Source organism: Falco peregrinus, chromosome 3 (genome assembly GCF_023634155.1).
Source record: "Falco peregrinus isolate bFalPer1 chromosome 3, bFalPer1.pri, whole genome shotgun sequence".
Taxonomy (NCBI): Eukaryota; Metazoa; Chordata; class Aves; order Falconiformes; family Falconidae; genus Falco; species Falco peregrinus.
This window is the reverse complement of record NC_073723.1, coordinates 113966898-113988324: the sequence shown is the minus strand read 5'-3', so window position 1 is coordinate 113988324 and position 21427 is coordinate 113966898. Positions and strand designations below refer to the sequence as shown.

General features: G+C 48.8%; 1 protein-coding gene across 3 annotated transcripts; it reads left to right on the top strand.

The window, feature by feature from the left end:
• Window positions 1-6773: 6773 nt before the first annotated feature.
• Window positions 6774-20971, top strand: H6PD (hexose-6-phosphate dehydrogenase/glucose 1-dehydrogenase). 3 transcript variants are annotated; one of them, XM_055799816.1, is made up of 6 exons: window positions 6774-6858; window positions 8896-9001; window positions 10725-11378; window positions 12591-12708; window positions 14938-15207; window positions 15865-20971. In XM_055799816.1, the coding sequence occupies exons 3-6, from the start codon at window positions 10752-10754 to the stop codon at window positions 17220-17222; spliced, it is 2373 nt and encodes a 790-aa protein (XP_055655791.1). In that variant the 5' UTR covers window positions 6774-6858; window positions 8896-9001; window positions 10725-10751; the 3' UTR covers window positions 17223-20971. The 3 variants fall into 3 exon arrangements, with proteins under 3 accessions (XP_055655791.1, XP_055655790.1, XP_055655792.1); XM_055799815.1 differs by lacking the exon at window positions 6774-6858 and adding an exon at window positions 7571-8119; XM_055799817.1 differs by lacking the exon at window positions 6774-6858 and having other exon boundaries at window positions 7571-9001; window positions 9596-11378.
• The last annotated feature ends 456 nt before the right edge of the window (window positions 20972-21427 follow it).

The window sequence follows — 21427 nt, the reverse complement described above, 5'->3', positions numbered from 1 at the left end:
AGGGCAGTTTAAGCTCAAGGTTACTGAAGGATATTGCTAGGGGACAACTGAAGCAGGCAGCATTTAAAATATGTGGGCAAGGGCTCTACAGCAAGCTGGCTCTGGAACCAACAGTTGCACAGTAATAGTTTTGAAACATGTTAATTTTTCATCCACATCCTTCAATGCACCATAGCAAAATGCCAAGTGTACATCAGGGTCAATCTAAATTTATTATTGCCTTTTCGTACCACCCTTGAAAGCTTTTAGATCAGGTTTTCAGATATGCTGATTATCTGCATCCAGAAGAGTCCTGGCACTGAGTGGAAAGCCTTTTTCTTCTTTTTCACCCCCATTGCTTTTCCATTTGGAGATTAGTTTTTTGACTGGACCAGGAGGTGAGATGTACTATATGCAGACTAAGATCTGCAACCAGCATACAGGTCATTACCACCCACTCAGCAGAGGTCTAGCCTAGGATTCAGGGGACTGGGTCAGTTTTTCCTTCTTTATACTTGTTGCATAAGATCGCATACTCAATTCTTCTGGTTTTACACCACCACAGAAAACCACAGACACACAGAGCTGGGTATTCAGCTTTGTATTTATAGTTACTTGTGCCTTGCTACCAGTGTCGTACTGCTGCAACTACTGCATGGCAGTTAGCACTGACAGGCAGGGTGTTCCCAGCGTATGAAAGCCCACTCACCACCTCTGCAGGCCTTCAGTGACACCTGGGACTAACCCGGGAGTAGGCTACAACCAGCAGCAAGAAGAGATGCCCCTGAACGTCAAAATATTTTACTGAAATTTTATACATCTCTGCAAAGGCTTTGAAAACACTGATTTACTGGAGTGTTTCACAATACTTCAGGGCCACTTGCTCTACAAACCAGAAACACATAGTTAATCTGTAGTAGATGAGAAAAAACACCCCTCTAGTGAAACGACGCTCCAACGCAGAGCCTGCATGCAATATGCCAAGGAATGCACTGAACAGCACATACCATCCCAAACTCTGCACCAATTTACTGCTGCAATACAGTCCATTAATAGTAACATGGTTATGCATTTTGGTGCATTTCACTTTGTTATAGGAGAACAAATACGTTATGATGAAGGATTTTCTTTTTAAACTTTATCAATCAGTCTAATCTTAATGTGGCACTGAGATAAGGACGGAGGGATATCTTTTCAACTCTGCTTTTCCATTCACCTGTCAAATGCTCAGAGAAAGCCTTTTGCTGTATTCGTGCAGTTCAGCTGTTTTGGAGTGCAGCAGTTCTGGGCTGATTGGCTTTCTGACATGAAGTGCAACACAGCTCCGTTGCAGTGTTATGCCATCAGATACTGCCCAGGCTGCTATTTATATTAGAACATAAAAGTGGTTGGTAGACAGTGGTTTTGCTTTTATTAGTTTCCAAGACTTCTTGGACAGAAGAAATAACCCTACTGCAATGGTTCAATCCATATCACTCAATATAAAGGTGGACACTGGTACGCAGTGTTGCACCATCCACTCCAAACAACAAAACCCAAGGACTGCAGCTGTGAAAGTCAAAGCAAGAGCCAAGATATTCCTAGACTAGGAACCCTCCACGTATTTGAAGGTTCCTTCTCACAGGTGTGCTATTTATATACTATTAATTTTTGTGGGTTTTTTTTTATCTAGGACAATATGTCCAATACTAATTAATCGGGAAACTGATTACCAGAACAAGATCTATTATTCATTTCAGAAGCTCAGTGTGTCAATCTTTAATCAATATTTACTTAAGATACAGCAACCGTTAAACTCCAAGTACATTTTGGGGAACTTCAAGTAACTCAATGATTATAGTGCTACCTACACGCCTATCTCCTGTCCACCTTTTACATCACAAGCCAAGAAAAGTAATTTTCTTACTTGCCAGGCCCTACAGAGTTTGGAGAAAGCCAGCATTGTTCAGTGGACAGAGTACTGCCACAGTGCAGCTAAGCCTTCAAAGGCTTGCAGTTTCAGTTCCTGAGCCCTCCAGAAGCTGTCAGAGCCAGGCAACCAGCAACTCAAGTTACCTGCCTTGTGCCTCTTTCTGGAGTAAATTAACTAGTTATGATACAGACTCAAAACTGCTGAACCAGTTTGGATCACATTGAGAACAGGTCATGTTGGAGAACCAACAAGGAAGGATGATTACTCTTAACACCAACGGCAGAGAGGTGGCAATCACTTCATCTGTGAACTACCTCTGCCTATCTTGAGGAGATGGACTAAAATCCCTCTGTTCAACAATGGGAGTCGTTGCTTCATGATTTTCCAACCCCACTCCCACCCCACCCGATAGGATAGGTACAACTTAGTCTTTTACTTAATGCACCAGGAGGTCTTCAGGAGCTCAGTAATGTCTTCAGCTACTGAAAACTTAGCAAAGCTGCCTGGCTTCCTTCATCCTCATGCACAAAAGGAAGATAGTATTTCCCTCCATTACAATGAAGAAACAGCATGTTTAGCTTTGTCCCATTTCCATCTTCATTTAGTCCAGGACTGAGCAGGGGACTGAAGGCAATCTGTCCCAGTGCAAGACCTTCCCTGGGGAACATGCCAGCCCTGTCTTTAACGTGCTGATCAAGCTGATGAGAGCATCACTTTGTTAGAAGCAAAAGCAGGCACAGCTTACTTGATCGACCAGTTCTAATTCAGGGACACTACTTGGTGAAGATCAGCTCTCCTCCTCTCCACCCCCTACCTCCTTTCCCCTTGTCCCTGCTTTTATGGAGTATTTGTGGTGCAGCTGCACGCTGATTGCTGAGGGATGGCAGACTGCATCATTACTGCAGTGATGCTGCTGAGGGACTCATCTAGTCTTGGTGACAGAACTTCACAATGGGATATTAAGTCATGTTTTAGTCCCATGACTGGCTCGGGATAGCAGCAGAGGGGCAACCGAGTTAGCTGGCTTAAGACACTTTCCTGCCCCACTCCAGCTGCACGCCTGCGAGGCAGGCATTCACTGGGTATGGTTTCTACAGCTTAAAAGCTACAGTTTAAAGAGGAAAGTCAACAAACAATAGAAACAGAAGCTTCTAAGAGGCAGTATTACTCTAATACTCTCTCTCACCTTTGAGTATCTCAGCTTTACTTTGATGCTAAGCTCTCTAAGAGCCAAGCTGTTCAGACAGAACACCAGAGCAGTCAGGTCTTGGGAACATCACCTGCCATCATTACAATGGAGCTCCTGTGCAGATCTGTTTTCCAGCCTCTAAACATAGTTTGTCTGGATGCACAGAGATGGCATTGTTTAATACCAAACAGGTGTAAGTACTTAAATCTAAACTTCTTAAACTGGATTGGAGATTTCCCATTCAAGGTTTTAAGTGAGTTCTCTTAACCACAAACTTCAAGCACAACTGCAGCTCCAGAACTCCTTAAGTAGCTAAGCCACTGACTTGCCCCAATAGCTGTAACAGAGCCCCTCTTTCTTACTTGTTCCCACATCAGCTGATTTTTACAGTCTGGTTTTCCAGAAGCCACAAGACAATTTTCTAAGAAGCCCAGCTGCTGTACAGCTGTTCTTCATTGCTTAACAGCAGAAGTTAACAACTTTACTCAAAGTCATGTGAGCCCGGCAGCCTAGAACTTCAGAGCTTTCCTGGGAGCTTGTCCCCCCAGCACGGTGACTGACTAAGCCCCACCAGGCTCTGCAGCAGCGTGACCAAGCAGCCTCCCAACTCATGAAACAACACCACACAAGAACTGAGGAACGATAAAGCATCCACAGAAATTATTCTGTCATTCACAGTCACATCTACAGTTCATTGGCAGTAGATGCCTTGACAGAGGCTAATAAATTTGGGTAGATACCAGGCAAGTTTCCTCTAAGATTACTTCATCAAAACTTGCTATACTGAAGTACACCTTACCTCTTCAAAGCAGCATTAACCCCATCCTGGCTCAGTTTCACCTCCTTACACCTTGACACTAGCCTGTGAATGCAACAGCAAAGGGCAACAAACTCCCACTGCATGAAGATCATTTTCTATATTGTTTTTTCCACTCCTGCCTAAAGAACCATTTGCTATGGAACAGGTTTCAATTGCTATATCAAAACACAACCTTCACCCAAGGTTTATAGGCCAGAGTATCTCAACTGATAAGCTGTTCTCTTCAGTATAATATTTCCTCCTTTGAAACACCATCTTTAAACACCAACCAGAACAGCAATCTTTCCTGCAGAGCTTTTATATGCTTGTAGAACACCTGGGTCCTTAATGCCCCTTCCCTTGCTAACTACCTTGTATTCCTTTATTGGCATCACATGTCTCATCTGTCACACTGGACCTACTTCCCTTAAAGGACCATGCAACGAGTAAGTCTGAAAAGGCACTCACTGCCAAAAGCACACTCTGATGCTAAACCATCATCCTGATAAAATCTTACTTGCCCCAAATTACGAGATGATAGAGCTCCTTAATGAAACAGCTGAGATATTTTTAACATGGTCAAAAAACCTATTTTATCTTCTGACCTTCAGCTCAGAAATAGCTGTGCTATTTTTTTCAGAGACTTCCAAACAATGACTGCATAGAGAGAACCACCCCCCTTGCCCCCCTCCCCCCCCCCCCCCAATTTCAGCCTCAATATTTAAAGTTTGGCATCATATGACTAGCTGAATAACATGGTCTCTCAATAGAAGATGCTAAACAACTGCTGCTGCTCCCAGTCCTGTCTATAATAATAACAGGCTCAAGTGACCAGGACCTCAGCTGTTCATCTCATCTAATGTGCCAGAAATATACAGCAGGGAGATCTTAATTTTAATGATTTCTGCTAAAGTAGATGGCAAGCCCCCTTCTTCTTCCAGAACCGAAATCAGACAATAAAAGGGAACTCCCATTTACTTCTTCTTGCACTCTGCTATACACAAACAGACCTAGATTAGCTTCTGAGAGCTAAGCAAGCTTTGTCCTCAGGTCATTAATGGTTTAAATACACAGCTATGGGATATAGCACTGATTCCCTTAAGCTTCTTGCTAAATGTACGGTGTAGTAATATCACACAAAGTGGTAAGGGGAGATCTCTGGAGCTGGATTATTTGCCCTGCTGGCTCTTTCAGATGAGTTAATTACCCCTCACCAAGTTTAATTTGTTAAATTTCATCACTTGAGTTAAATGCTTGTGATCTACACTCTGTGCAGAAACAGGGCCACGGTTAGAGGCATGCAGACTTTACCCAGCCCAGAGCTGCATTAGTAACATGGTCAGAATCATAAAGCAACGTGTAATGTGAAGCAGGGTAGACTGCAGTCTCCCTCATCCCTAAATTGGGCCCCTTACCCCGCAGAGAAACCTCGGTGCTAACACTGTGCCACTCTGAAATCTTCGCAATACCATGAAGTGTCTTCATGGCACACATGCTGATGGAATAATCTCCAGAACAGATTGGTGAAGAAGGTTATGGCATCAAGAAATTATACTGTAAGTGTCATTCAAAGTTATATCACAAATATAACGCGAGGCTTGTCCTATATGTAATGTCATTGCTAGGTGACTGGTCTGAGCAGCAAGGTACCCCAATTCTGTTTGCAGTTCTGCCAATGTGACTCAGTTTCCCCATCTGTAAAGGAGTTGTGGTAAAGTCTATCTAATTGCGTCAGGTAATTTGAGACCTTTGACTGAAACAGGCAATAGGAATGGTGTTTAGCCTTGCCATATAATGTAATGCCATTTATTACAGATACAGTTACAGCTATTTAATATGTAAATCTGCTTAACAACTCCTTGCTGTTGCCATACAAGTCATGGTTTGCAAAAACACAAGAGTTTTCTGATGCCTTAAGATGGTATCGGTGAAGTCTGGCTGGCCAAGGCTCTTAACAAACAAGTTTTTAATATTCTTATCAGTTTTATTTGTTGCTTTATGGGGAGTTGACAGAATCCATAGCTGGAGCCCTGGTGTGGCAGTAAGCCCAATGCTAGCAGAGACCTCGAATCTGACTTACAGCCTGCATAGATCTTGGGAGCCAGCAGCTATAAAGATTTCTGTATATTAACATACTTAGTGGAGCCAACTGCGGAAATGCCACCTGTGACATCGTTCACCCCAGTGAAGTTGAAGGCAATGGCCGAGCTCCTGGCAGCTGTGCGTTGCACCAGGACAGCAGGTCAGAGCTCTGCGGGACGCACCCTGGGGCCGGCGGGGCCTTTGCAGGGTTTTGCTTCTCTTCTATTTGCCACCCATCACCCTGCCTGCCTTTCCCAGACTTGGTGTGTCTAAAAGCATGTCAAGCTGAACCGAAATGCACTCCAGCAAGTTCACAAGGTGCGTACTTTGTTTACAGAGCAGCACAGGAGTTGCAGATGCACATGTATAGTGTGCCAGGGTCACAGGAACTTCAGGACAGAAAGCAGTGCAAGGTCTGTAGGCAAATATACACACACATGCGCATGCTTATATATGTATATAAAAAAATTAGACCAGCCAATGCAACTGGAGAAAATAGAGACTTCTGGTTGCTGAAACTCCTGGCCTCCGGAGAAGTCTTGGTCTAATGCCGCATGATGAACCTCTCCAGCCCAAGTGTGCTGCAAGAGAGCGCACCACACACCCGCGCACGCAGGCACCGCCTGACGCAGCCCCCAGGTATCGAAAGGCAGCGAGCCTCAGTGCCCAGGGCGCGGCTGGGCTGGGCAAGGGTGGCCGCGCCCCCCACCAGGAGGGCCTGCGCCCCCCGACCCCCCGAGCCCCGCCGTTTCCGCCCCTCCCGACCGCCGCTCCGCGGCAAGAGCCGACGCCAAACGCAAACTGTCGCGGCGGTGGGAGGAGCGCCCCGGCAGGCAGGGCGCTGTGCCGGGCCCGCCCGCCGCCGCCCCACTCGCGGCTGCCCGGGGTGGGAGGGAGGTGAGTGGGGGGCGGCGGCGGGGACAGGGCGGGGGGCGGCGGGCGCGGCCCGGAGCAGGCGGCCTTCGACCGGGCGGTGCGCTCAGCAGCGAGCAGCGGCCTCCCCGCCGCACGGAGGGAAGCCCCCCGGTCCGCCCGGTGCCCTCTCGCCCCTTCTCCCGGGCGGCGGTGTGCGCCGCGGGGCGAAGGGCAGGGGTCGCTGCCCCCGCCCCCGGCGCTCCGGCCAGCGGGCGGTGCGGGGCCTCCCGGCGGCGCCTGTGGGAGCGGGGGCGGCCCCCAGCCGGGGCTCGCTTTCCCGCGGCGGCCCGGTCACGCTCCCCAGCCGGGGCTCGGAGGCGCGGCGCCGGGCCGGTTCCGTGCAGCCAGGCCGGGCCCCGCTCCCGCCGCCCCGCCCGCCGGGAGCCCGGGGGTCCGGGCCCGCGCCCGCACGTGCCGAGAGCCCCGGCGGCTCCGCCCTTCCCGCGCGGCCGGCGGGACCCCGGGCCGCGCTGCCGGTGGCCGCGGCTCCGCCCGTGGGCGCGCGCTGGGGGCGCAGCGGCGGCGCGGCCGTTGCCGATCGCTTCCGTGCGGCGGGGGGGCTGCGGGCGGCGCGCGGCCCGCGGCGTCGCTGGGTTGAGCCCCGGCAGGGCGCGGCGTGGGGCGGGCCCCGGAGCCCTCTGCAGGCTGCCCCGGCCGCTGTGTGCTGCCCGGCGGGGGCTGCTGGGCTATTCTCCTCTAATGCGAACGGTGGCGATTGTCAGATATGAAAGCAGTAAACAAACGCGTCCGGGTTTACTGTGCTTGTTCTGGGCAGCGTAGCACAGTATTTTGCAATTAGGAGTGTTGTGAAACTGGTTTTCAGCTGGCCTGGAAGTACATGTGACGGTGTAGCTGAATCTGCCAGGAAACTACTTGGTTTATTCATTCCTTTCCTTGGGTACGTGGAAAAGAAAGACCCACCCAAACCCTTCCCGTTCCACCATAGGTACCCGCTCTTCAGCTGCGGTCTCTACCGCATCGCAGTAACTGCAGCCTGCCAAGGTGCAGTGGGCAGTATGTCAAGCTTCTCTAGCTTTCTTGGAACAAAGGTTGCTCAAGCAAATGTAAATATTAATTTATTGCACTGAGAAACTTTGTCATCTGCATTATAACCCCACAGTGGGGGAAGGAAAACCAAGCCTCTGCTTAAAATGGTGAATATTTATACTGCAGGCAAAACTGTAGGAGCTGCACTCCTGGCCCTCTGCAATTGCCAGCACTATTTGCTGGATTCTTTAAGTGGGTATGTGGAGCTTAAACAGCACAGCGAGAAGGGATGGACGGGAGGCAGTCACAGCGGAAGGCTGGGGAGAGGTGATTCGAGGTAGATTTACAGGCTATGATAAACCCTGTTGAAGCTCTCCAGAGAAGAGCAACGGATACCGGGCTGTCTCTTGAGGGAGCAGTGTGACCCGTGGGGAACGTTGAGGCTGTCTCCTTGCACAGTGGCAGAGCAGAGAGGGCTGCAGCTGTGGTCAGCTAACCGATGCTCTGCTGCTGTGTGATTTCCATGCAGGAAACAGGGAAGGAAAAGCCAAGGAATCTACACAAACTGACCTTTGAGAGGGAGGCCAGGGTGCCCAGAAGGCACAGCAGCATTGCACAAGTGCTGTCCTGCTGTTTGGGGGGGGCTTACTAAGTCTGTCCCCTTCTCACTACCTCGGATTGTAGTCTGGGGAAGTGCTTTCATCTAAGAGTTGGAGTGCGGGACTGCTCCTGGGGATGCTCACTAGGGTCTCAGTTGGAGACCTTTAGCATCGATCTGAGCTCATGTGCAAAGCAGAGGAGTTAGTCAGGAAGGCACTCTGGAAGCAGGAGCTGCCACAGGCAGCAGCCAAAAGGTTTAGCACAGCCAACGTGTATGGGCTGAGAGCTGGGATGTGCTGGGACATTGCTGGCACAGGCGCGTTCCTTTTTTCTCTGCTGCAATTGGGTCTTTCCTCCCATTTACCAGAAAGGGAACAACCTGCCTTATCTTGCTTGCTCACCTGACCATTGATCAGATGGTCTGCCATACAGTCTGTTGCAGGAGAAGAGAGATCTGTGCTCAGGAGGGGCTGTGAAGAAGACAAGTTTCCAGCTGCTTTTGCCACTGCAGTCTCTGTAAAGCTCCTGTATTGCTCAGGTGAGTTTGCTCGGGAGAGAAAAGTGAGATTTATACAGACCAGTTCAAGCTGCACATAGGGAGAGATATGCAGACGTTCCTTGTTTTGATTTAGTTACCCTCATCCTTTAGCTGATTTAGATCCTGTGTTGGTTTAGCGATGGAAGCTTTTCTGGGAGCTTTCCAGGGGGAGAACCAGTCAAGAGCTAGGACAGCATCTTTATTTCATTTCTGCCATTCAAGGGGAGCCAAGGACCAGGCCTTGTGCTCCAGGCTAGGAAAAACTATCCTGAGTGAGACTGGGCAGGTACATTCAACAGCTTTTGGTCCTAGGGCATATATAGAGCTATAACTGGAGCAACGGAGCCAGTGGTATATGTCTTACAGCTGACTGTGAGTGTGTGAATCTGATGAGACACTTTTCTGTCTTATCTCTGCCTGCAGAAGGTTAAGATGATCGTGTTCATTCTTATATCCAAGATCCATTTCTCAGTTACATGGTCATGAAACTGCCATTTTAAAACAGTGTAATCATATGACTGCAACTGCACGGTTATAGAAAAGCCATGTACCTTTTCCTCTTACTGTCAAAAAATGGCTTGTTTTCCTACACAGGTAAAATGAGAAGTTACAAATTCATTAACCAGAACCAAAAGTTTTTGAAGGAGTTAAGTCTGTGCTCCAACTAAACACGACTTCAGAAAATGAAATTAAGAGAATAGGATAGCTGGTGTAAGAGCTTCTGAAATAATACTTGAGGTAATGAGAACAGCTCAATGGTTTATTCACTTGTTCCAGATTGTCTCTCTTGAGATGTAAAGTCATTGCCGTGTTTCTAGGTATAAGAACTAAATGTCTCATTTCCGTCATTTTTTTAAAAACAACTTTGGTTTGGATTAGGGAAATAAGAATAAGCAAAGGGGCTTTTTGGTCAGGGAGGCCAGCTGTTACTGGCTGCAGTGGTTAGAATGGAGAAGGCCAGGACGGGTGCTGGCATGTGCTCCTCATTGATGGAAAGCTGCAGTAGGCAGAACACAAACCTCACGTTGTCTCCTGGCTGCATGCACAACTATCGTGAGGCAGTATCTAGGCTGGCTCACGTCTAGACTCAATTTTAAGGACTAAACTTCTTCCCCATGTTGTTTTATCAGACCATTTGTCTCCCAGTAGCTCATTAGAAGCTAATTCGGCTCCATCCATGAGAACTGTGGTACACAAGAGTCACTAAAGGGCAGTGTATTAAAGAATAGCCTGTGTACTGAAACTGCCAGGGGTTGTGCTTGTCTCTGAGCTGCTATGACAATATTGACATGAAGCAATGCCAAGACAGCATAATACCATTTGAGCAAAGTCCCAAACGGGAGGTTGTTGAAAGCAGTGCTTAATTTGCAGGCACACGTGTCCATTTGTAGCCAGCTCTGAAATTTGTATTAAAATAGGCTTCAGCTTCACAGGCTAAAAGTGTTGACACCCCTCATTGACTCAGCTGTGGGAACAACGCTTATGCTACAATGACCTTAGGCACATGCCCTCTTCCACTTCTGGTGTGCATGAGCAGGCTGTGGGCTTTTCCAGAGCCCGTTACTGCCATGTTTCACATCATGGAGGGAGGAGAGACTGCTGGGTGGAGGATCCAGGCTGGAGTCCCTGGTTTTTCAGCCATGGGAAAGCAGGTACGTTGCATAGTGTCTTGTAGTGATATAACATGGATTGACAGTTTTTCTTTTTTATTGTTGTCCTCTAGTGTTCTGGGGTCTACTTCTCTCCCAAGATGCTGAGAAGAGTCCTGTTTACAGTGTTGTTCACGGGAGCCTTGCCATCACTGGCTGAAGTGTCCCAGGGCCACATCTCGGTGGTCTTGCTGGGAGCCACAGGTGACTTGGCCAGGAAGTATTTGTGGCAGGGTTTGTTCCAGCTCTACATGGACCAAGTGAGCAGTGGCCACAGCTTCACTTTCCATGGGGCTGCACTGAGAGCTCTGGAACCAGGACAGAGGCTGATGTTTGATGTGCTGAAGACGCTGGCCTGTCCCCCTGATGAATCTCCCAACAGGTGTGCTGTGCTCAAGGACCAGTTCCTGAAGCTGAGCCAATACCACCAGCTGAAGACTGCCGAAAACTATACCGCGCTGAACAGAGAGATTGAGATGCTGCTTCGCCAGGAGGGGCTGAAGGAGGCTGGAAGGATCTTCTACTTCTCAGTACCACCGTTTGCCTACACAGAGATTGCCCGCCACATCAACAGCAGCTGCAGACCGCCGCCAGGAGCCTGGTTGCGTGTGGTGCTGGAGAAACCGTTTGGCCATGACCTGGAGTCAGCCCAGCAGCTGGCTGCAGAGCTGTCGAGCTTCTTCAAAGAAGAGGAGATGTACCGGGTGGACCACTACCTTGGCAAACAGGTGAGCAGCTTGCAGTGCAGAGCCCCCTGCCAGCTTGAGGGACTTAATGGCTGGGAGATGTTGGACGTTAGCTCTGCATCAAATGAGAGTGTTCCCTTCTCAAATTCAGTACCCGAGCCTTCATTTGCTTATGGAGTCCTGTACTGTTATTCTTGTCCTGTCCTGTGCTGCTGTCCATCATCTTGCAGAGCAGAGGAAATGTGCAGGCTGAAGCAGGGCTTTCTCCCGACAGAGTGTGAGGATCCCCTCTCCAGAGGGAGGCTCGGGTTTAGTGGTGGACTGTGTGTGCGCGTGGAGGAGAGATGCAGAATTCATCTGGTCTTCTCACCAAGGTCAGGGCTTTGATTTCGCTGAGTAAGCAGTGCCCTTTCTTTCTCACAGTTCTCCCATCTCATTACACCCAGGCCTCTCTGCTTAGCTGTGGCTTCTAGAAGTGGTTTTTAATTTGATATGATACGGAGCTGATGGGATGTTAGTTTTGCGGGATGTTTAGGAGAAGGTTTCGTCCTGCCCTGTGCTCCACTCAGGGCATGGAGCACTGGCTGCTGCAGGGAAAGCTGAGGATGTGGAGCTGCATTGTCCCAGAGGGAGTGTGTTAAAGGACATGCCATCCTTGTTTTAGAGGAGGAATGAGATGCCACATTTTGAAAATAGCCTGTTCCAGCTATGGCACTGTAGCCAGATTTTACTCAGAAGGTTGCATGTTCAGCTGCAAGGAGAGCACCTCTACTAAGAGAGGGTGGTTTCTTCTCTCTATTCACTCCCCACTCCCACTCCCACCCCCCCACCCCCCACCCCCCAAAAAAACCCCAAACAGATGGCTTTAGTGGTGTAAGCATCTCATCTGATGTATTTCAGCACTTTGGAACTGTATGTTAGTCCTAGGATGGTCTGACTCAGCCCTTTGTCCTCTGACAGGTATAAACTGAGTGCCTTGTACTTTGTAGTTCAGCCTTTTTTCACATGAAACCTCAAAATGCCTCAGAAAGACCTTTAATGTCTGCTCTGTAGAGTCATTGGAGATGCTGTTGTACCTCACTGCAGGCTCTCTTGCTGATTTTCTCTTCTCTGACCCAGCTCTGCTGTCTACTGTGTGGCATGTCTGCTGGCATTCCAGAGCTGGCTGCATCCCAGTGCTGGATGTGTCAGTGAGGCAGAGGTACTGTGGAAACTGGTGAGTTTTTGTTGGGTCTTTGATTTTTCCCTTCACAGGCTGTAGCCCATATCCTGCCTTTTCGAGATCAGAACCGACAGTTTCTGGATCCGATTTGGAACCGACATCATGTGGAAAGAGTGGAGGTTGTCTTGAAGGAAACTGTGGATGCTAAAGGTTGGTGAGGCGAGTGTGCAGAGCTATGGTGAGTGAGTGAGAAGGAGAACTGGCAGGTTCATTAACTGTGAAAGTGGCCCTTGAGGTAGAGCTGGTGCAGGAACAAAAAAAAGCCAATGAATAATACGTTGCTCCCTGGCAATACAGAGGGACTGCCGTACACTTCCTATGCCAGGGACTGACTCACTTCCAGGTAGTGTTGCTGCTTCCAAGCAAAGATTCCCATTGCAGTTCAGCTGGGAGCAGGGGCAGAATCCCCCACCTTTTTTTGCTGCAGAGCTTTGGGGGCATTGTGCACCTAACTTTCTATCACAAATCTTGATAAAAGGCACTGGATTTGGAATTAATGCAATCTAAGGCCATTTCAGTTCAGTGCTGCAGTCATCTGGTTGTAACAGCAACCCTTCTGTATTCCTGTCCTGTTAGCTGCCAAGCTCACACTGAGTATACTTTTGTACTATTCTCTGGAAGATGCTCTTGCATCTCTTGCCTGGCTGTTACTCATATCAGCTAGTCGGTGTCAGTCCAGGTACCTAGGTCACTCTTGTGTTTGCCTGTTTCTTTTCCTTCCTCTCTGTAAGTAAGAGCATTGCAGAGAGAAAATCCAAGCCCAGAGTTGCTAGCATGGGTCTCCTGCTGAAGGACACGGCTGCAATCTCTCCCTGCAATGCTGCAGCATCCACTCTGCAGTGCTCAGCATAAAGCACCCTGGGCTGGACTGCCACCCACAGCACTTCTTGGGATGTCAGGTGCCCTCAGTTCTGCAACATCAGGATTGCTTCTCCACTTGCTTTACCTCCTCTCCTATCTTCCTCCTCCCTCCCTCCCTTCCTTCCTCAGGCACGACAAACTCAGCTAATGCAACTTTATCAAATTTGGAGTGATCTTTGGTTTGGTAGCCCAGACCTCACCTGTGCCTGTTTGTGGGAGAGGGATGCACTGCAGAGAGGTTTAAGGAGAACAGTGTTGTCTGTGTGTAGCCCAGCTGCACCCTGTACGCTCCCCACTCTGAGAAACTCCGTAATTTTTCATTTGATATCTTCTTTTCCCTGCGCGGCTTCAGCTGGCAGCCTGGCTCCCAGCAAGTCTGCAGCATTGATTACGTTAATGAATGTGCCTTTGGATTACAGCAAGGGAGATAAATGTATCAATCAATAGGGGAAGCCTATGGCTGTGATGTAGTCTGCAGTGTGCAGCCTGCTGCTGCTGGACTACTGAAGGGCATCTGTTTGAGTCCCTTTATAAGTGCATGGTCCTTTTTTCCCCTGTTCCCACCTGCATGAGGAGTCAGGCAGGGAAAGAGAAGCAAAGCTTTGTGCATGAAATTTTGTCTCTCAAGGGCATGGCTCAGCCAGAGCCTCCTGAGGACATGAAAACCAGGGGAAAAGAGACAGTGAAGGGCAGTGCTCATTGCCAGGGCCCAGCTTCAGCTCCTTCTGCGGGCCTGGTGTGTAGCTATAGAGCTGCTGGGGTCCCTGCTCTGATGCCACTTTCCAGCTACTCTATCAAAGCTTTTCTGTAGAACTGGACAGGGTGTGGAGTCCCAGGCTGAGGTGCTGTGACCTGTGGGACAGGAGTGTCAGGGTGAGGGTTATTACAGGGACCCTGCATCATGCTGTATGTGGGAGGTTTGAGCTGGATATTGCTGCTGGTCACCGACTGCAGCTTCTGAAAGCACAAGCAATCCCAGAAAGCAAAGCTGCCTCCTGCTGTGTGCACTCGGGAAGTATCAGGCGAGAGCATTACTCCTGCTGGGTTTCAGCTCTGTAAGCACCCAAAAGTAGGGTTATGTCTGGCTCTGTGGAGGACAAGCAATCCTGTGGGGAACCTTTTATCTTTACTGTAGTAGCACGGACTTTTTGGAAGCCCCTCTGCAGGGAGGGAGAAGGCTTAGAATCATGAAATCGTAGAATGGTTTTCATTGGAAGGGACCTTTGAAGTTCATCTAGTCCAAACCCCCTGCCATGAGCCGGGGCATCTTTCATGAGGTCAGGTTGCACAAAGCCTCATCCAGGCAGACCTTGAACATGTCCAGTGATGGGACATCCGCAACTTCTCTGAGCCTGATAGCTCCAAGCTAATTGTTGGGCCAGGAGAAGAGGAGCTTGGTGCAAACCAGTTGGGGCTTGTGCTCTTTGTTCTCCCAGCACGCACATTATACATGCTGAGTGCAGGGCTGCAAGAAAACCACATGGGTTTACTGGCACCTTACCTCCTCTTTGTCCTCAGGCCGCACCAGCTTCTACGAACAGTATGGAGTCATCCGGGATGTGCTGCAAAATCATCTCACGGAGGCCCTGATGTTCCTGATCATGGAGCTCCCAGCCAATGTGAGCAGGGCTGAAGAGGTTTTGCAGTGCAAGCTGCAGGCCTTCCAGTCATTGTGGGGTCTGGAGAAAAACAGTGCCGTGTTGGGCCAGTATCAGGCATATGCCAGCCAGGTCCAGGAGGAATTGCAGAAGGCACGTGACTACATCAGCACAACACCAACCTTTGCAGGTGAGAGTTTGGTTTGGGCCCTGGAAAGGGGAGTAGGCTAGAGCTGAGGAGAGCAGGAGGTGTGAGTCCTTGCATGCTGGTACCAGCTCCATGACTCTGGACCTCACTGCTGACACAGGGATGTCTCCAGGCATCCAGCAGCATGGTAACTGGGAGCTAACAAAATAACGCTGTTGTCATGTTAGTTAACTAATGACCCATTGAATTGGAAGCATTGCATAAGAGCTAAGTCACATTATTCTTGATAAGATCTCTGCGTTATTTTTAGAAGTGGCCTGCAAACTCTTTTGCCTTTTCATAAAGTCAATTTGCTCTCTGCATCCAAGGGGTAAAGCACTGGTGGTTCTCTGTGATTAGTATCTCTGGCCGTGCTGTGTCTTCTGAGCAGTAAAGATTTTATCAGAATGATATTCACGCTCAGAAACTGGTTTCCTGCAAGATGAAAGGAGTCTAATGAAGTAGATACCTGGGAGGAAGCATAGCAGGGTAGCTGGAGAGCAGTTGATCCAGTGATATCATGAAAGGGCTGAATGTGGAGCAAGAGACACATTGGATGCCAAGATTTCTGGGAGCTACGGAAGGAAAACGATAGCTAGGTGACAGAGATCCCCTCAAATCTCTTTGCTGTTTTGGTAGCTGAGATCAGTGTCGTTTCAGGTGTGCTGATTCACAGCGGCAGCCTGCGCTGGGAAGGGGTCCCTTTCCTCCTCACTTCTGGGAAAGCTCTGGATGAGCGGGTAGGTTATGTCCGTGTCCTCTTCAGGAACCGGGCCTACTGCACCCAGAAGGAGACTTTGAGGGTGGCAGGGCACAGCCAATGTAAAGCCAAGCAGATCATCTTTTACATTGGGCACGGCGCACTCAACACCCCCGCAGTGCTTGTGAGCAGGAACCTGTTCAGGCCCATCATGCCAGAAGGCAGCTGGAGAGAAGCAGTGGGTCAGTCAGAGCTGCACATTTTTGGACAACCGTTGTCTGACTACTATGTGTACAGCCCTGTGAAAGAGAGAGACGCATACTCTGTCCTCATCTCCAACATCTACCACGGCAGGAAGGACTTCTTCATTACTACCGAGAACCTGCTGGCCTCTTGGGCGTTCTGGACGCCACTGCTGAACAGCATTTCCCACCAGCCGCTGCGCCTCTACCCTGGTGGCATGGAGAACCAGCACCTCTTAGACTTTGAAATGGTGAGTGGGGAGGTGGCTTTCACACTGGCAGAGCCAGTGGAACTGCTGAAACCCAGCAGGCTGATGCCAAACGATTACAGGACAATCCAGTCCAAATTTCGGCACAGTCCCCTGGTCTCAGCATGGTCTGAGGACCTGATTTCCCAGCTGGCTTCTGACATTGAGAAGACAGCAAGCAGGACTGTGGCACGGTCTGGGCAGTTCCACCTGGCCGTCTCGGGTGGCTCGAGCCCGGTAGTCCTGTTCCAGCGGCTGGCAAGACACCATTATGCCTTCCCCTGGAAGCACACCCACATCTGGCTGGTAGATGAGCGCTGTGTCCCTCTCACTGACACAGAGTCCAACTTCTTCAGCTTGCACAACCACCTCCTCCAGAGTGTCAGGGTGCCCTACTTCAACATCCACCCCATGCCTGTGCACTTGAACCGGCGGCTCTGTGTGGAAGAGGACAGAGGCACGGAGCTGTATGCCAAGGAGATAGTGGCCTTGGTGGCCAATGCCAGCTTTGACCTGGTGCTGCTGGGGGTGGGCACTGATGGGCACACTGCCTCGCTCTTCCCCCAGTCTGAAAATGGCTTGGAAGGGGCTCAGGCTGTGGTGCTGACTGAAAGCCCTGTCAAACCTCACCAAAGGATGAGCCTTAGCCTACCGCTCATCAACAAGGCCAGAGAGGTGTTTGTCCTGATTTTGGGGAAGGGTAAGCACGACATCACCACCCTGATCAGCAGGGTGGGCCATAAGCCGAGGAAATGGCCGATCTCGGGTGTCAGCCCCAGCTCTGGCCAGCTGGTGTGGTATGTGGATTATGAAGCTCTGCTTGGGTGATGCCTTCGCAGTGTCCCTCCTCCCCTGTGTGCATGGCCCTTACAGCCTGGATTTTCCTACACAATGTCCATGTTTTTCTGTTGCCAGCAGCAGCTTCATCTCTGACAGACTTTTCTGACCTCCTGGGAGATCCATGGCCTGCAGTGCCTCTGCCATTTGAGCCTGGAAAGGGGCTCGGCTCAGTGTTCAGAGCTAAGTAGGAGCCAAGAGCCCAGTGCTGCATTTCTGGCTCTGCTAGGGGTTCTGACTGTGACTTTGGACAAATTACCTCACCTTGAAGTGCCTCAGTTTTCCCTGTCAGGCCTTTCTCGTTATTAGTATTTAACTACCTCGTGGGCACTACAGGAGACTTGTTAAATTAAGTGCCTGCCAAATTTAATTATTTTTTTTTTTTTTAATTCTCAGGCTAGGAGACAGTAATAACATGTACATCCTCTGCCCTGCTCAGTCTGGCTGGGTCAGTGTCGTCATCTCAGTAAAATGATGGTTCTTTGGACGTGGGTCTGCAGTCTGACATGTGCAGCCCATTTGGTGTCAGCCAGCCACTGGCTGTGGCTGTGCTGTCCTGGAAGCGTAGACACCCGCTTGCTGTTGTGCCGTGTGGCCCCTAAATGCTGACACTGATTTGTGAGCTCACTGCAGTCCCTCGTCTTTGCAAATTGCCCAGCAGCAGAGGCTGAGTTTATCAGCAGTAATTTGCAGCTTTCATTAAGTGGATAGCTGATACCATGGGGGATGGAGAAGGAAGATGCTTCACTTTTTAGGCTGTTAGAATAATGGGGGCAGGGCGAGGAATATGACAATTCACAGAGCTGTTATTTGCCTGCATTGCAATAATCTACTGAGGGAAAAGCTTGATGTTCAGAGGAGTTGTTTGGGTTTAGCTAGCAAAGAAACAATTCTCTGTCTGATTCTCTGAAATGAACTTATTTCTGTCCTCAGAATCGAAGCTTGCAGTGTCATTCACTGGCTTATAAAATTTCTGTAGGAGGCAGCTTTATAAACTATCATCGGTCATTTCATGTTTGCGGATGGTGGTGGTGGGGTTTGAACTCAAGGACACTGACTTAGAAGGGGAGGGAGTTTTCTCTTGTACATATCCCTTTAGCATGCAGAACTAGCAAATTGCATTTGTGACAGGACACCATTAAGCACTTACAGAAATGTATAGTTCTGTTGCTCACAGGAAGGGTTGGAGACATCCAGTCCTACCTAGAGACCCCACTCTTCCCCCTCCTGCTTTTCACCTTCCCGGAATGCTGCCATGCATGGGAGTGTCTGTCCTTTCATGAGTACCGCAAATGCTCTGTGATCTTCTCTAATGGGCAATATACAACTGCACACCAGAGCGCAGCGTTTGGTAGGGAAATCAAGACAGCACAAGGTGGGAGAGCCTGGGCTGGTGGTCCGTGTGGAGGCGTGAGCCAAACCCACTCACCTGGGGTGGCGCTGGGATGGAGCAGACCCACTGCAGGAAGCTGGCAGGTGGACGTGACGCTGGCTGCCAGCAAGGAGGATTCCTCATGGGAGCAGAGGCCACTTTTGAGGGGGGCAGATTTCTCCCAGTCCCTGTGGATGCTGGCCCTGTTTCCACAGAGAGGTAGCTGTGTGTGGGTGACTGGGTGGAGATGGCGAGGTCTGAGGTGATGCAAAGGCTGAGGGCTTGGCAGGGACCCAGTGCCGGCAGGAGGTGGCATCCCCGACCCTGAGAAGCAGCAGCAAGTTGTGTGCTGTTCTCTCAGCAGGGCTGGGCCGAGGCTGTGCCAGGCCAGGCCACCCTGCACAGCCTCCCAAGGGAAAAATAGGATCCTCAGGAGTCGGACCTGGGAGTCTGCAGCCTAGGGAAGGATGGAGACTTTGCTTTAGAAGGCTGGGCGACAGGCATTGGCTTCATGTCCTTCCCTGCACAGGGATCTGCTGAACCCCAGGGACGAAGGTGCGGGTGGGTGCTATGGTCCAGCAGCACGTGAAGGGAGGCAGGAGGTCTGCGCAGCCTGTGCTCCCAGATTCCCGAGCTGTTGCCTTTCAGCATAATGCTTCTCTTAATGCAGCAATCAGAATTATTGTCTTCTGCTAATTGCGCAGATAAAAGTGCATGGGGCAAGCTCTAGAGCCTGTTACTCATCAGCAGTCCCTAGGCAAACAGAGCCAGCGAGCACAACCTGGCAGAGCTATGTGCAGCAGGAAAAGGCCACGTTCTCAGGGACTGGCTGCGATTTCTGGCAGGCATTCTCCTCCACCTTGCAGATGGTCCAGAAAAGCTGCATTTACATACTGTATTTGACTAAGCTGAGCTGAGTTGCACTGGTGCATGTTACTTTGCTTTTGCATGGGAAAGGAGGGGAGTTGTTATGGTGTAGCTTTCTCAAAAGCTCAAACCCAGAAGAGTACAGGTGCCTTAACTGGTCTGGTTTCACAACTGGGATGGCTGGTTATCCATCGTTTGTGGGCATTCGTGAATAAGTTTGCTCCCACCTGTTCCGTGGTTACAGGCAGGCTTACCTACCAGCACAAACACCAAAGGGTGAAATAAATCACAGGGGAAGAGAGTAGCCTAAAAAAGTGGAAGGAAGGTGAGCACTGCAGTTCCTTGCTGCAGGACTTGCTTGTCAAGAGGATATGCTGACAGCGGAGTCTGGAGTAAGAGCATACTCCTAGGACTTAACTGGAATAACTCTTCTGGAATAACTCTCTTCATAGATGGGTGCTAGCAAACACTGGCTTCCAAAATATACCACAGTGGCTGAAAAAGCTGTGCAGACGTTTTAGGTCTGGTGTGTCCATAAATTCAAACATAATTTTTCATTTTTAAACAAAAATAGCCATGTTAGCTTCATTCCAGTTCTTTTGCATTTGGTATGAGGGAACAGGTTTTAATGAAAAATTGACCTCTGTGAGAAGTAGTATGTTGTTATGAATGACAGAATTTATTACTGCTTTACAGATGACTGTGGCATTGGTGTTTTCTTATTTCTGCACACTTTCTTGTTAATATTTGGCTGGGACCTTTTGAAATAAACACTGATTTTAGAGAGGTTTATGTGCACTTTTAAATAAGCATGTGGGTTTTTTCCCCAAAGAGCTGCTGTTCTTTCCAGCTGAAAATAGAGTTCATTTGCAAAATCTCTTAATAGATCATCCTAAAATTCATCCTAGATTTTATTAAAATCCAGTAAAAGTTTACATACGTTTTCTTCAGTGAATATAGCTGTCTGGGTCGTTTGGAGGGTTTTTTTAGAACTGTGTTTTCTTTTTACACAGGCAATTCCTGTTAGACTCTTTAGTACTTAGCATTTGCCAAATGAAAAACAAGTATTTTTAAATATGTAAAATTTGTGACTGGCAAGAGGGATACTGCGGATGGGAAGAAGGGTTAATCGAGGAGCAGATCTGATAAGGAAGAATGGTAGAAATCCACTGGGCTACAGGCCAAGGGAGCTGTGCTATTTTTGTTTTGTGAAAGCTATTAATAGGAGCTATGCACCTTCTTGAGAGCTTGTATTAACTTTTCTTTGCAAAAGCAATTCCATGGAGTAATTTCTTATAGTCTGTGTCTCCCATAAGTGATATTGATGCCGGTTTTGTTATTTTTTTTGCAATGTCAAGTGCATTCCTAGAATTCAGAGGTACGATTATTTATATGTTTTATAGAAAACTAACACTGGAAGTAACTGATTTTTTTACTTCAATTTTTATAAATCAAGTTGTAAAATCTTACTTTCCCTTGAATAAAGTTTTGTGATTCCTTTCATGTTGTGTAATGAATAGAGAATTATATTTATAAAAAATAAATGGTTTTTAATAAAGGTGTCTAATTTCTTTCAAAGATTGGTGGTCATTCTGGTTTTGATCCTGCCCTCTTGGTGAGTGAAGTTTTAAAGCTGTAGTCAATTTTCTGTAGTGTGAAACCATCAGTCTTAAACGTTCACTCTGACTGTCTTTTTGTGAGTGTGTGTGTATCATCCAAACAAGGCCAGGACTTCAAAACAGATGAACAGCCAAAGCCCTTTTAAGGTGAGAAGATGGAATCACCCAATACTATGCAGGGTCCTGAAAGCGTCAGGCCTTACGAAAGTCTCCACTGATCCACATTTACTCCCTGAGTTGCATTTCCATAGTTACTATCACCATAGTACTGAGTTGCTTAATAACATAGACTTTATAGAGCTGCATTTTAACTATAATCTGTTTGAGATTTGTGAGCT

Bases quoted from the DNA above. Each gene is read 5' to 3' on its own strand.
- H6PD (XM_055799816.1), top strand. From the start codon at position 10,752: ATGCTGAGAAGAGTCCTGTTTACAGTGTTGTTCACGGGAGCCTTGCCA. The intron at 11,379-12,590 runs GTGAGCAGCTTG...TTCCCTTCACAG, and splicing joins ACCACTACCTTGGCAAACAG to GCTGTAGCCCATATCCTGCC. The intron at 15,208-15,864 runs GTGAGAGTTTGG...GTGTCGTTTCAG, and splicing joins CACAACACCAACCTTTGCAG to GTGTGCTGATTCACAGCGGC.